General features: G+C 45.3%; 1 protein-coding gene across 1 annotated transcript in view; it reads left to right on the top strand.

The window, feature by feature from the left end:
* The window catches only part of pcdh1a (protocadherin 1a), a gene marked incomplete at both ends in the record, with an annotated part of 60,590 nt that extends 48,881 nt beyond the window's left edge, over positions 1-11,709 (top strand). Inside the window, one exon of the mRNA XM_084449394.1 lies at positions 11,360-11,709. Coding sequence (XP_084305520.1) covers positions 11,360-11,709 — 350 coding nt within the window. The remainder of the gene's footprint in view (positions 1-11,359) is intronic.
* Between the last annotated feature and the right edge of the window lie 1,432 nt (positions 11,710-13,141).

Raw genomic sequence — 13,141 nt, 5'->3', positions numbered from 1 at the left:
ACAGTGGCCTATGCCAGGCTATCCTGGGAGCACCGTACTGGGGAGAGGTCATGTGACTGGCAGCTTTTTTGGGGCCGGGTGCAAATGTGTGAACAATGCGCTCCCATGTAGGGGATCCCCGAGAGGCGTGTTGTCATGGGTAATCTGGCCTTAATTCAGAGAACATTCTAGCACAGCCATTGTGCTCCGGTCAAATGAGCTGCTGGTGTTTGTTGCTCCATTTTTTTGTATCATTATTGCCGAGCAAGCAGGTCGGTGGAAGTGCCTCACTGTAGCAGAATCAAATGGTCTAACCTGGCACGAGCTTTGACATCACGGACAATGATCCGCTATATCCTCTTCAGTGGAGCGTTTCTGGGGCGATGGAGCTGCATTCAAAATGGTCTGATGATGTATCAGTGTGTCATAGTTATGGATGTGTCTAGATCAACAACCTCTCCTCCTCCCCTCCCATCCTCTTTCATCTCCTCTCCTCCTCTTTCACCTCCCCCCCTCCCCCTCTCCAATCTCATCCCTTTCTCCTTTCTGATCTCTGGTCAGTGGCAACATGAGCCTATCCCACACACTCATCCCATGCATCGACCCACACTCTACAATGGCTGTAAAATGACCCCCATCCCCCCACAAAGCAGACAGACCATTAGGATAGCTACAGTGCATGAGGACAGTAGAGCAGAGCCCAGACCACTGACTGGATCACTGTGTATGAAATTGGCCCATTGTCCTTCATGGTGGTTTGGCATAAGAGCTTATAGCACAGATTGCAGCCACATGTGACATGCAGTTACAACGGCATCATGACTCTGCACTGTTATTATTACAGCTCCTGAATGTAAATATGTATATATATGTATAAATATGTATATATATATATTTATTCAACTTCATTTTTAAATGCTTGATTCTGATTGGCTGGGAGGGATACACTATTTCTGTATATCCCGCCCAATGTTTAAGCACAGCTGTAGATTAATGCGCCGACCCGGAGTAATCAAGCGATCAGACGCAGCCTTGCGGTTGCTATAGAAGCCTAATAAGCCTAACATAAAGCCTCGCAAGTCACGCAATGCATTGAATGGCTGCTTGGGGTTACGAGGGGCAAAGATGAGCCTTAAGGCTAGAAGCGAGGGATGAAAAACTGACTTTTGATTTGACGTTAAAAGAAAACATCCAAAGAGATGTAGGCTAATTCAGACAGGCAGTAGATGCGTTGCTATGTTCATTGATTGAGGTGCGCCATAGCAACGCAGTTCACCGCAAAATGGACTATGCAACTCAACTTCTAGCCTACACCTTTTAAAGCAAATATATTTGAGCAATACTTTTATTTTGTTTTCATAATTATGTTTTGCTATGTTTTAAGTAAGTTGAATAAGCGGGATATTTACAGAGGGGCCGGGAAATATGCTGTTTCAATGCAACTCGCGGAGGTTTACTATAACACCCTCCGCCCCTCGGTAAAGATTTCCCTGAAGTTTCATCATTCAGTGAGGCCAGTCCATTAGCTGTGTAAGGCTTTGATTGCAGGTCTGATAACAAAACTGTAGATCTTAGACAGAGCCTGAAAGATGTTTGGACAGCAACCGTGTGGAGTAGCAGTTGAATTTCCTGTCAGAAATGTTGCTTTGCATTTCAATGTCTTGGCTTCATTGTTATTTTCATCAAAGTCACTTTTGGGCTTCAGACACTAGCGTTCATTGAGTAAGATGGGCATTTGAAATTTATTTGGGACATGATCGACTCAAAAGGTGCTTATTAGCATTCTTATATTCTCTTTCTGGAAATGGCATATTGCTGTTGACAGAATCCCAGTCTGCTTGACTTGAATTTAGAATTACAGGACATGAATAAATAAGCCTCTTTCAACTTGTGCCAGTAGCTACTTTAAAACATAGTATGTGGCTAAGAGCACTCAGATATGAGTACGGTACATATTAAGACCCCTAAATAGTCTCTCTAGCTACACTCTGCATACATGTATTAAATAAGTGCTTTTAATGCCATGCTATCAATGTAAATGTGTGGTTTTACCACTAAGCTTGTCAAGTGTTGCCAGGACGGACTGTAACCCTTATCTCTAAGCTCTTTACTGTATGTGTGCATGTATTACTTTAAAGGGAGTGGGTCCTCACCGAAAAAGCCTGGTTAAGATTGGGTCTGTCTATGGACCTTCCATATCAGCAGGGACCAGGCGAGCTGAAGCTGCAGATTTGGAGGTGATGAGATGTACTGCAAACTGGGACCTGAGAGTATGAGTTTATAATGAGAGGGAGGGGAGGGGTGGGGGGTATCCTTTAGCCCGCTGTTGCTCCCAGCCGCCCATGGGGCTCCACTCTGGCGGGCATCCAATGGCAGCTTATGTGTGTGCGTGTGTGTGTGTGGGGGGGGGTCCTAAGGATGAGCATCTAGGGGTAGTTAGAGGATGTTAGGTGCATACTGTAGGTGTCAGTGGTGCTAGGCCCCATTCTTACCCAGGACCGGAATCACAGAGTGATGTGGAGAGCTGGTCTTCAGGGAGAGGTCAAGGCCAGGAGCCAGATCCACTTCCGCCCCAGTTGGACTGCTCAGCCCGGCACCAGAGGAGGGCTCCGGGGGTCATCTCTCCATCACTGGGCAGCGGGGCCTGAGAGCCGCTGAAGCGCTCTCTAACTAGTGCACTGCCCTTCGATGATGGATGACACTTGGGGGACTGGAACTGTGTGGGTCTGGCATGTACTTCCTTATTGCCAGCGAGTCACAGAGGAATACAGACGCTCTCGTCGTTCAGGCTCTCTCACAGCCAGTGGAGGGTGTCCCACAATTCACTGTGGTTCACGGCCCCTGCCGACTCAACAAGGAGTATAGCAACACTGCGGACAGACTAGAAACCTACAGTACAGTACTCCACTAAAGAGAAATCCTGACAGAGTTTCACAGAGCTGGGAAGTACAGTATCTGCACAATAAATACATAAATAAATTAATAAATTAATACAATTAAAAAAGGAAACATAACTGTTTTGAACAACATTCATCCCGAATATACTGTAGTGTATCTAGATTTCACAAAGGAATCAAATGTTATCTTGTTAATAATTAATTTAATATTAATATTAATACAACACATACAGTACATATCCAAATGTATGGAAGGCTCCTCCAAGGACGAACTAAAGAGAAACTGTAGTCATCACTGCAGCTATGTTTCAGTTTCACACAACCAACCAAATCCATATACTCAAGGTGGTATACCGCATTAAATAAGCAGCTTTGACTATATATTTCAATGCAGAAAGAGGTCAGAATGTGTTGCAACGTTTGACACTTGTACACAATTCAATAGCGAGGGGCAGGTGGGATCTCAGTTAGATGCTTGAAAGGTCATATAACCAAAACATTTGGCCTCCCAGAAACACCTGAGCTTCCTGGTCTATCCTCACTTGTCCTAGTTCTGTCACATCTGAACACAATTCTCAGACTTGATGATTATTTCTGTTCAAGGATATCAAGGTTCTCAGAGGAAGACCTCTCTTCCTCATCAAAGTCGGTCAGAAACATATAGAGAGCTGAGAGAAAGGGATTAGCTTACAGATGGGAAGAGGGAGGGAGGTAGAGAGGGAGGGAGGAAGGGAGGGGTTAGGGGGCCGGCATTCATAGGGAACGACAAAAAAAAGATGGCCTGCTGTGTTTCACACTTTAACCCCGCGATCATTAGTAAAGAAATAAATCAAAAGAAGAAGAAAAAAACATTTAGCTGCGAGCAGAAATCCAAGTAGTGAGTGTAGTGCACGCAACACGCCATAACAACAGCATGTCGTCGATCGAATTGCAGCGCCCGTTAGTGGTCAAATGAAGCAACATAAAAGTGTGCTTCTTCACGATGGGGTCTCGAGTCTGTGATGGTTATTTTAGACTGGTGTAGTCCAAAGATTTACCAAGATACGTTCAAAAGGTTGAGTCTGGTTTATTGAATGAAATCAAATACTTGCGCAAGGACTTCCTGACAAACGCAGCAAAGGTGGTTCAGTCAGAGAAGTGAAGTCAGTCACTTCTGGCTGTGGCTTATGTACAGTCCAAACAAAGCTACAGTGTTTCCAGGATGTGATTGGCTACTGCATTGTACATGAATGGCAGGCGTGGCCAAGAGTAAAGACATGTGACATGAGAAAACAAAGAAAACAAAAGTCTGAATCAGGACGAGGAAGACCAAGGTGGGGCCCCTCCGACCTAAACAAAGAGATGAGGAAGAGCTATGCAGAGTGTGCTCACAATTACAAAAGAGGGAGAGCTGAGGTGTTTTACATGACTGAAACTGGGGTTTTGCAGGGGACTTGGGGGGAGGTGATAAATTACAAAGACAAAGGCTTAAGGTGGGTTTAAGGTGTTTGGATGTAAATTCCTGGACAAGTCCATGTACCAAGTTTGGTTTTAATACATCAAAATGTTGCTGAGATATGACCACATTCCTATTTGGCGGCATTGCCGCCGACTTCAATTAGCTGGGCGAATGCTTTTGAAAATCAAAAATCTTTTGTTTTGTAAGGCTTCGTCTGAAGATCATGGCCCTGTACCTGTACTACAAAACAGGATTACAGGGTTAGCACGGTAACTTCAGGTTCAAGCCTGGTTTATCCGCATCACAAAGGTGGATCACTTTTCACCGTGCTATATTGCCATGGTAACTTATGCTCCAGAGCTAACCTGACCATCAAAATGTATAAAGCACTGCCTGCTGACTGATCAATTCACTTGGAAAATGGCATTGGACGTTGGATCCATATGGAAATATATTAAAATATATATACAAATTTTATAATAATAATCTCAGTATGCAAATAGCGAGAAGTTATTTTACAGACCGACAAACCCCTCTTCAGCTTTTCCTGATATATGAAAGATAGCCTACAGACTGCAGAATGGCTTTGTCAACTGCTTGAGCCATATTTTGCCAGAACATGTGCGTTTACAGACCGACAGACTGTAAGCTATGCACTTGCGTTTCATTACCTACAGTTTCAGGCTATGGGTGATGCGGAGAACCAAGTACATTTTTTATTCCTTTTTCAAGTATTGTTGATTTATCAGACTAGCCTCCCATTCCTAGGAACAAAGAGAAGTAGCCTACATTTGAGTTGAATAGATCTTTCCTATTCAGGCGACCTTTCCTATTCAGGCCCCCTAGTTACTGTTGCTATGCCCCACAAGCTTTGGAGCAAGTTAATAAAATGTCCACTGAACAGCACATACCTGATGATTTTCTCAAAAATTCCTGACAATATTGCTGTATCTTATTTGCCAAATTCCACTACCTTGAGAGTTCTACAGAAAGGCCTTAATTATTTTACACAATATATATCCATGAAATCTTGGATTTCGGATGGAGCAGGTGACAACATACTGTAAGAGTTGGTGCAAGGTGTTGGTGATCTAAGCACAGATGCTTCACAAACTCCAGATTAAAATTCACCAGGACAAAATTGTGGAGTCTAACTGCACATGTAAAGCAGGCTGAGTAAGTTAGTGGCATCCATTCTTAGAAAATAAGCTTGTGAGAATGATCTGCAACTGGCTAATACCTACAGTATCACGCACCCCCCCCCCCCCCCCCCCCCCACCTCAACTGCTCTCCCCCTTCCACGCCCCCCCCTCTACCTTCCTCCCACCTCCCACAACCACCTCTCATGTGCTGTGCTCTCCTACTGACTTTTTGAATCGGTTACTGTAGCACCACCTGTAGTTTCCTCTTTCTGCTTGACATCTTTCCTCTCCAATTTCCAAAACATTGCTAGTTTAGACTAGCTAAGACTAGTTAAGACTTCCCATTCACATTCATTAACAGCCAAGCAGAGCAGTAGTGGAGGGAGGAGTGGGCTGGTTCAGAGTCTGCAGACAGTAGTTTACAAGATGTACATTTGAGATGGGAGTTATACAGCCAATGACATGTTAAATCTAGTCTATAGGCGATATATAGTTTTCTATGAAGTCAATCATTTTAATGTGCATACACTTTATTTTCATCCACCTGAAAGTGTCTGCAGTTTACTTTGAATGCTTGAAGTTTACATTATCGTTTAAATACAAGTTGAGACACTAGTCTATATAACAGGTGTCACTGTGTTGCTTGGCAGTATTGTCTTTACGCTCACTTGCCCATGCTGGGTTCAATCTTGGCTGTACAGAAATCATCACACTTCACACTAACAGATAGTATACATAAAGCATTAAACATGGTAATTTAGCAGACTCTATTGATGTAGCCTACAGAATGCATCGCTTCAACTATCCACACAAATGAGAAATATAACATTATGGTGCATTCCATTTGTCTCGGGAGGTGCGAGTGGGAACTGGCAATGGTCACTCCCGAGGTGAGCCTTCCAGTTGCAACAGCTGATCTCATTATCAACAGCTAACTAGTAGCTCTAGCCTTTGTTAGCAAACAAGTTGATAACAACGCACTAAGTGGTATTGTGCGCACAAAACACCATAATCAGCAACAGCTTTAGCACCTTGTTTGTCGCTCTCTACACTGCAGCTAGTAGTCTCGTCAGGCGCAAGGTGAAATTTAAATATTGCTGATTTAAATAATAACACTGCCGCAGCATCATCTTCCATCCGCCGGACGGAAAAATTATAGTAGGCGGGCTCTAGCATTCTACCTTCCGGATCGAGCTGAAAAAGTAAATAGACACCAGCCTGTTGACGCAAGTATAACTGATCATGGCTGGATCATGGATTATAAGAAGTGGATAAGGATGCAAAAGATGCAATCCAATGAAAGTTGCTCAGTGGCAAGCCCCCATGGCCAGGAACAGCCAGTTTTTGGCGTAGTGGCCAAGGTCGGTATTGCAAGTGGCGCCAAGAACCTGAAACCTATGAGGAAACTGAAACCTAAATCCCCCACTACACTGAAGTTACTGTAATATGGGTACTGTAGAGCCACCTATGAATGAATCATGGTCAACATTTAATGGTGAGTTCCTTGGCCCATGCTGCACCCCTCCACCGAGTTTCATGCATATCGGGCCGGTAGTTTTTGTTTAATCCTGTCCGCCTACAGACACACACACACAGACAGACACACAGACAGACAGACAGACAGACAGACAGACAGACAGACAGACAGACAGACAGACAGACAGACAGACAGGGGCGAAAACATTACCTTCCGCCCTGTGGGGCTTTGCCCCTGGGGCGGAGGTAATAAATTATAGCCTCTGCTTGCTTTATTTAAGTGTCCCTTGCCAGGCTCATGGCGTTGCAGCTGAAAGAATAAGATATAGGCATAGGCTACAATTAGGCTTGGTACTCAAGTCTATTTAATTATAGTCTACAATTGCTTTACACAGCATAAAAATATATGGCCCAATTATAGTGATAGCCTATTTGTGTTCATGAGGATATTGGTGTTCATGAGGGAATATTTTGTCAGCTTTCCTTCCTGCATTTGACAGCAGCTACTGTGTTGCGTCTGTATAATATAGTTAATATTTCTATAATATTGCTCCTCTTGTGTAAAATGCGGTGGATGGAGCTTGGAGCATGACCGTATCCAAATACCCATACTAAGGTTGCGATTGGTCATTTCATTCAAATACCTCCCCTTTTACCGTGGACGCGTCATAGCCCATAGGAATGTGGTCATATCTCAGTGACATTTTGATGTATCAAAACCAAACTTGGTACATGGACTCGAGACCCCATCCTGAAGAAGCACTTTTATTTGGTTGATTTGACCACTAACGGGCGCTGAAACTCGACTGACGACATGTTGTTGTTATGGCGTGTTGCATGCACTACACTCACTACTTGGATTTCTGCTCAAAGCTAAAAGCTTTACTGATGGTTGCGGGGTTAAAGTGTGAAACACAGCAGGCCACAGTAACCACCGTCATGATACCGTTTATCCTTCATTGCGGTTGGTTTACTCGAGCGAGCTAGCGAAAAGTTATATCCTGGATCAAAAGTTGCTTGCAGTATGCAAGCCAGCACACCTTTCTGGCTATTCTGACCCACAATCCTGTGCTCAGTGGAAATTACGTCACATGTGTGAGTCTCACCAGAGTTCTTTTGATGAATCCCAGCTGTGGACGAATGTTGCTTCATGTTCAGTGACAGATGTGGTCAAATTTCAAGGCGCAATGTTATGACAAGTTAGTATGTCCCAATTGGAGGTGTACTGCGTGCAAAGTACGTACTTTCTTGAGGCAGCTGTAGTACATACTGGTAATAAAAAGAAGAAGAAGTGTGCGATTCGGAACACAGTCTTGGTCATGGGACTGTCCCAGATCAGTGTAGCAAATTTCACAACTTTTGACCAGACGGGTCTAGGGGCTGCCATAGACTCCAATGGCAGAAGAAGTTTATGATGAGCAAGAAAAGGGACAATCTCTATGATGGCCTATGCAGCTTTGCTGCTTGGCCCCCAATTATTCATAAAGAGTTTCTGTCTGTCTGTCTCTGGTCGAAAGGCAGGCATACTGTACTTTCAAGTGTGAAAAATGTACTGGCTGAGATATCCCTCCTTACTTTGCTCAACAAAAGGCCTGCTCAGAGAAAGTCTTTGTGATGGGCAGGCATGAGGAATAGAGGAATACAGTATGCTGCTCTGTCTTAGCTCATTTTTAGAACTTCCATTGAAATGTGCTCTATTAAAGTGCCATGACAGTATGCAGAATTCATATCTCATCCTGAATTCCGCCTAGCTCAAACCTGTCAAAATGCATCTCACACACCAGCGAGTGTCTCATGTATATTTAATCTATGAGTAAAAATGTGTATATTCTTTGAGGACGCACTGTGTTGTCATTACATTGTGTGTTTTGTTAGTTTTGTGATAAGCTACAGTACGTTTCAGGCCGCTTCCTTATTCTCTCCTCTGTTTTGAGACAGAGAAAATGTCAGGTAGTCTGTGCCAACTGAATAGAACTGCTGTGAAATACATTTGTAAACAGCCTCAGTGTGTCAAACCAAACCAAGCAAACAAACAGGACTGAGGATTCTTGTTCTTTTCTCACTTTCCATGGCCGTCATGACACACAGTAATAGTCACACTCTTGAGATAACAGGCAACTTTACTTCAAGCGTGGCCTGAGCACGTCAACACGCTTAGTTTCTTGTGTCAGCTATCCGTCGCGTTACTAAACTCTGACCATTATTAATTACGCATCCACCACAATCACATCGCTAAGACGTCTCGGTCGATATTAAAACATGATGTCTCTGTCTTGTCACCTCGCATCTCTCCACGTACTGTTGGTTTCTCAAGTCTGCGCCCCCATCGATCAGAGCCTTGTGACACACTGAAACGCAGCCGACGGTGGGGAGAGACGGCATTTGCAATCAAAGAGAGAGGAGCAGTGTGAACGCTCAGGGAGAGACCGCCCACCTCCCCCCCCCCATGCCTGTGGGCAAGGGATCACACGGAGGAGGAAGCCAGCCTCTGACACCCAACACCTCCCACTGGCATCCTGATGCAAGCAGCATGCAAACCTGGTCCTCACATGTGTCTATCAGCTGGGGGGGTTAAGCTTTACACAAACCCTTCACTCCGGAGTGCATTCTGGAGAGGTCGTGTGTGTTCGCCAGCGTGGAGGAGGAGGGGCATCTGGAACACCTCCACAACTGGAGTTAACTGTGAAATGTAGATATCACATGTGGCCAAGAACGGGGTCTCTGTAGTTCTAGGTTTAATGCGAGCATGATGACTTACGTGGGCTGTGTGACACAGATGGGAAAAGTAGCATTAGTCCTGTACGCAACAGCCCGGAGAATATATGGAGGGCGAGAGAGAGACGCGTGCATGCGATCAGTTTTCAACTCCTGAGGTCCCAGGACTTCCTGTGCGGAGCGAAAATGGCATCAAAACCCAATCGCCTTCTCACTAAATCCAATCCTCCCTGTTAAAGCCAGCAGCCAGCCAATGCTACTGTCTGCGTTGTCCACCCTTGACACGTGAGAGGGTGAACTCTAAGGGGTTTGTTCCACACCCTGGGCAGATTTATTCCAGGCGAAAAAATAGGTTTGGCTCTCCTTGTTTTTGGCTGCTTCTTTAACCTGCTGTAGTCTCCTTTGATGTATCTTCCACGTCCGCTATGTGTTTGGGGCCATTTTATTTCCGAAGGCTGGAGCTGTGTTTTCCAAGGTGTGCGTGGTAGGTAGCTAAAAGGGTCAGAGCTGTACTCCGTGTAAAAGGGAACCACTGTGTTGTGCAGGTGGAGAATCTCAAAGTCTCTCCTAATGACTGCGTAGGAGCTGGCTGATGGGAAGAGCTCTCCTGGGCCCCACAGCAGGCCCATAGGCTGCCATCTGCACATTTCAGGCAAACACATGAAAATGCTTTTCGACACGGTCTTGTTTCCCTGTGTTGTCCAGGAAAAATCTGAAATACAGATACATAGTGTTCCTGTTTTCTGTGCATTTAGAATGTGATTCACAGCTATTCACAGCTGCTTCAGACAGGGTCTTCCCAATATCCTAGTGACCATACCTTGTAATTGGAACTGAGTAATCCACACATGTGCACTACACTATCGACTTTGGATCTGGGTGCAATACAATGGGGTCACTGGGTTGCGGAGCTATTTAATTAATTAGGAATGGTAGAATGGGAAATGGATAAGAATCAGGGCCATGGACTAATTTCAGATCTGTCAGTCAATAACCCATACAACAATGGTTTTACACCCGGGGGCTAGGATTCCCTATGGAGGCACATACTGTATAGCATTGGGTTTGTGTGGTTGTGTGATTATACATGTGTGTTTATGCGATTAATTTTCCTTTTTAATGTACTAGACACCCATTTATAGTCTCCTTTGTACTGTACACCCAATACACTGGCATGGTAACCTACATACTGCACAAAGAAATCACCAGACTGGCCTGAACAAAAGAACAACAGGGAAGCACAGAATGCGTCTGTCGTGACATGACGGACAAGTTCAAGTTTAAGTTGTCTTACTTGACATACTGTATGTACAGTAGAGGATACAGTTGCCATGCACGATGAAACGCTTAGTACTGTACAGTAGCAGATGTTTCAATGTACACAACCCCTGACTATACAAAGTACACCAGCCCTTTCTCTGCACCTCAAATACAGTACCAACCACAGGGATACACGCAGGGTAGCACTCAACACACGATACATAGCAACCGCCACATAGCAACAGCTGCACAATGCTTAGCAACTACTATGTAAGAAGGACCGCGGGAGAAGGATTTGCGCTGGGCGTGGCGGATGTGAACACAAGACCATGGACATAACTACAACTTTCTTAGGTTCAACTACTGTATTTGCAGTCTCATCTACAGCGAAGCCCACTGCGTTAGTGGAGCATGTGCATGAACCTGCCTGTGTTCATGTCTCCCCCCTGCAGATATGCGGTCCATCCCCGACGTGGCCATGACGGGGAACTGCACCCAGGAGTGCAGCGAGCTGGGCCACTCAGACGCCTGCTGGATGCCTGGGCAGCCCTCACCCGTGCGCAAGACCAGGAACACCCCCAAACTCTCCACCTTCGTGCCTTACCAGGAGAGAGGGAGCCTGGGGCGCCTGGCCAACGGGGAGCACCGGGGCCGCCTACCACCTTCCCGCAGTGCCTACTCCAGCACCGGCCAGGTCCCCGGTCAGGACTGCCCCCTGGAGGAGGTTCCCCTCAGCGTGGCCTCCGAGTTCCCGCCCACCTCCCCTCCGAGCCACACCCCCAAAAGAGAGATTTACCTGTGAGGAGTGTCTCACATCTGATTGGTGAGTCAGGAGAGGCCACAGAGACACACCCACTTTACAAAAAGAAACAGGCTTTAGTGGATCAGAATCGTAAATATTTATTGGAACAAACGCCCATTTTGTAGGAAAATTAATCAGTGGTACAGTGACAGTGCACTGTTTGTGCAATTGAATTTGTCCATGTATTTATTTTTGTTTATTTATTAACTTATTTAATGAACAATTAGTCAAATTATTAATATTTTCATTCATGGATGGATTAATATTTTCATTTATTCATACATTATGTTTAAGAACCTTAGGTTCAACAGATCACAGAAAATAAACACAAGCCCAACTTAATCACTTGGCTGAGATGAAGTCTGTGGAATGTTCTCTGGATTCTCAAAGATGTGACCAGTGCTTCAATGCCATAACCAGATAACAGTCTACAGACAGGCACTAAAGCCCTTAGGGAAGGCTTTATCATTTTGACTAACAATCAAATGGAATGGTATTTCTTAATGTACAGTGCTGTAAATACATTTGGATGGTGTATACTGTATATATTTCTGTCTGGCACAGGCCGATACAATAGCCTCAGAATTTTAGCATTTGAGCGTTTCGTTGCTGCTGCTGCTTAAACTTGATTGAACCCGCGTCCAGAAGCTGGGATGGACTATGTGGAAGGCACTTGGAATCTCATCCCCACAATCACACACCCACACACGCCTGTGACCCCCTATCGTCAGAGATCAATAGTCTTTACCTCGCGCTCCCCGGAGAGCTTGTCGGTGGGAGGAGCTGTGAGAGAGAGAGCGGAGTTTAATCGGACTATGTGTCCCACCGAATCTCTGCACTGTGACCCCACTCTCGCCATGGAAACGGGTCCCTTATAGAGCCACCCTCCCACCCCCACCACCCCAACCCCCTCTCCCAGATTCTAAAGGCTTCAGACCTCCCAGACTAGGGCTTGAGAGTCCATTCACTGTTGTGTGTGTGAGAAGCCCCTCCCACCCCGCCTAGGCCTGAACTACACAGAGTTAATCAGCTGCTCTCTTGCGCAGAGGTCACCATTAACTCGAACCCCTGTCTCTCGGCTCATTGGGCCCTCTCTTCACGATCCGCGTGAATTTCATGGGTTCTGATGAATGCATAAGGAGGTATTCACTTGAGCTCGCGAGCAGGACTCGCCAGTCCTGAGAGTTAATGGAGTGACGCTGAGGTGCCGTGGCTGAAGTTCCCTCCTGTCACATACCTCGCTCTGCTGAGTGTTTCCTCCGGGAAGAGGTTCCGAGCTTTCACACTTTCTGATTGGTTCAATACTCCTCTGGGGAAGTGAACAGGCCTGATCGGGTGAACGCCCACACAAACAGACGATGCCTTCCAAAAAACATTGGAAATGTTTTGTTTTAAATTATTTTGCATCTCATCTTTCAGTGGATCCGTAACA

The sequence above is a fragment of the Borostomias antarcticus genome (genome assembly GCF_949987555.1).
Source record: "Borostomias antarcticus genome assembly, chromosome: 15".
In the NCBI taxonomy this organism is placed as follows: domain Eukaryota; kingdom Metazoa; phylum Chordata; class Actinopteri; order Stomiiformes; family Stomiidae; genus Borostomias; species Borostomias antarcticus.
Note: the sequence above shows the minus strand (reverse complement) of the source record. Positions and strands in the feature narration are given on the sequence as shown.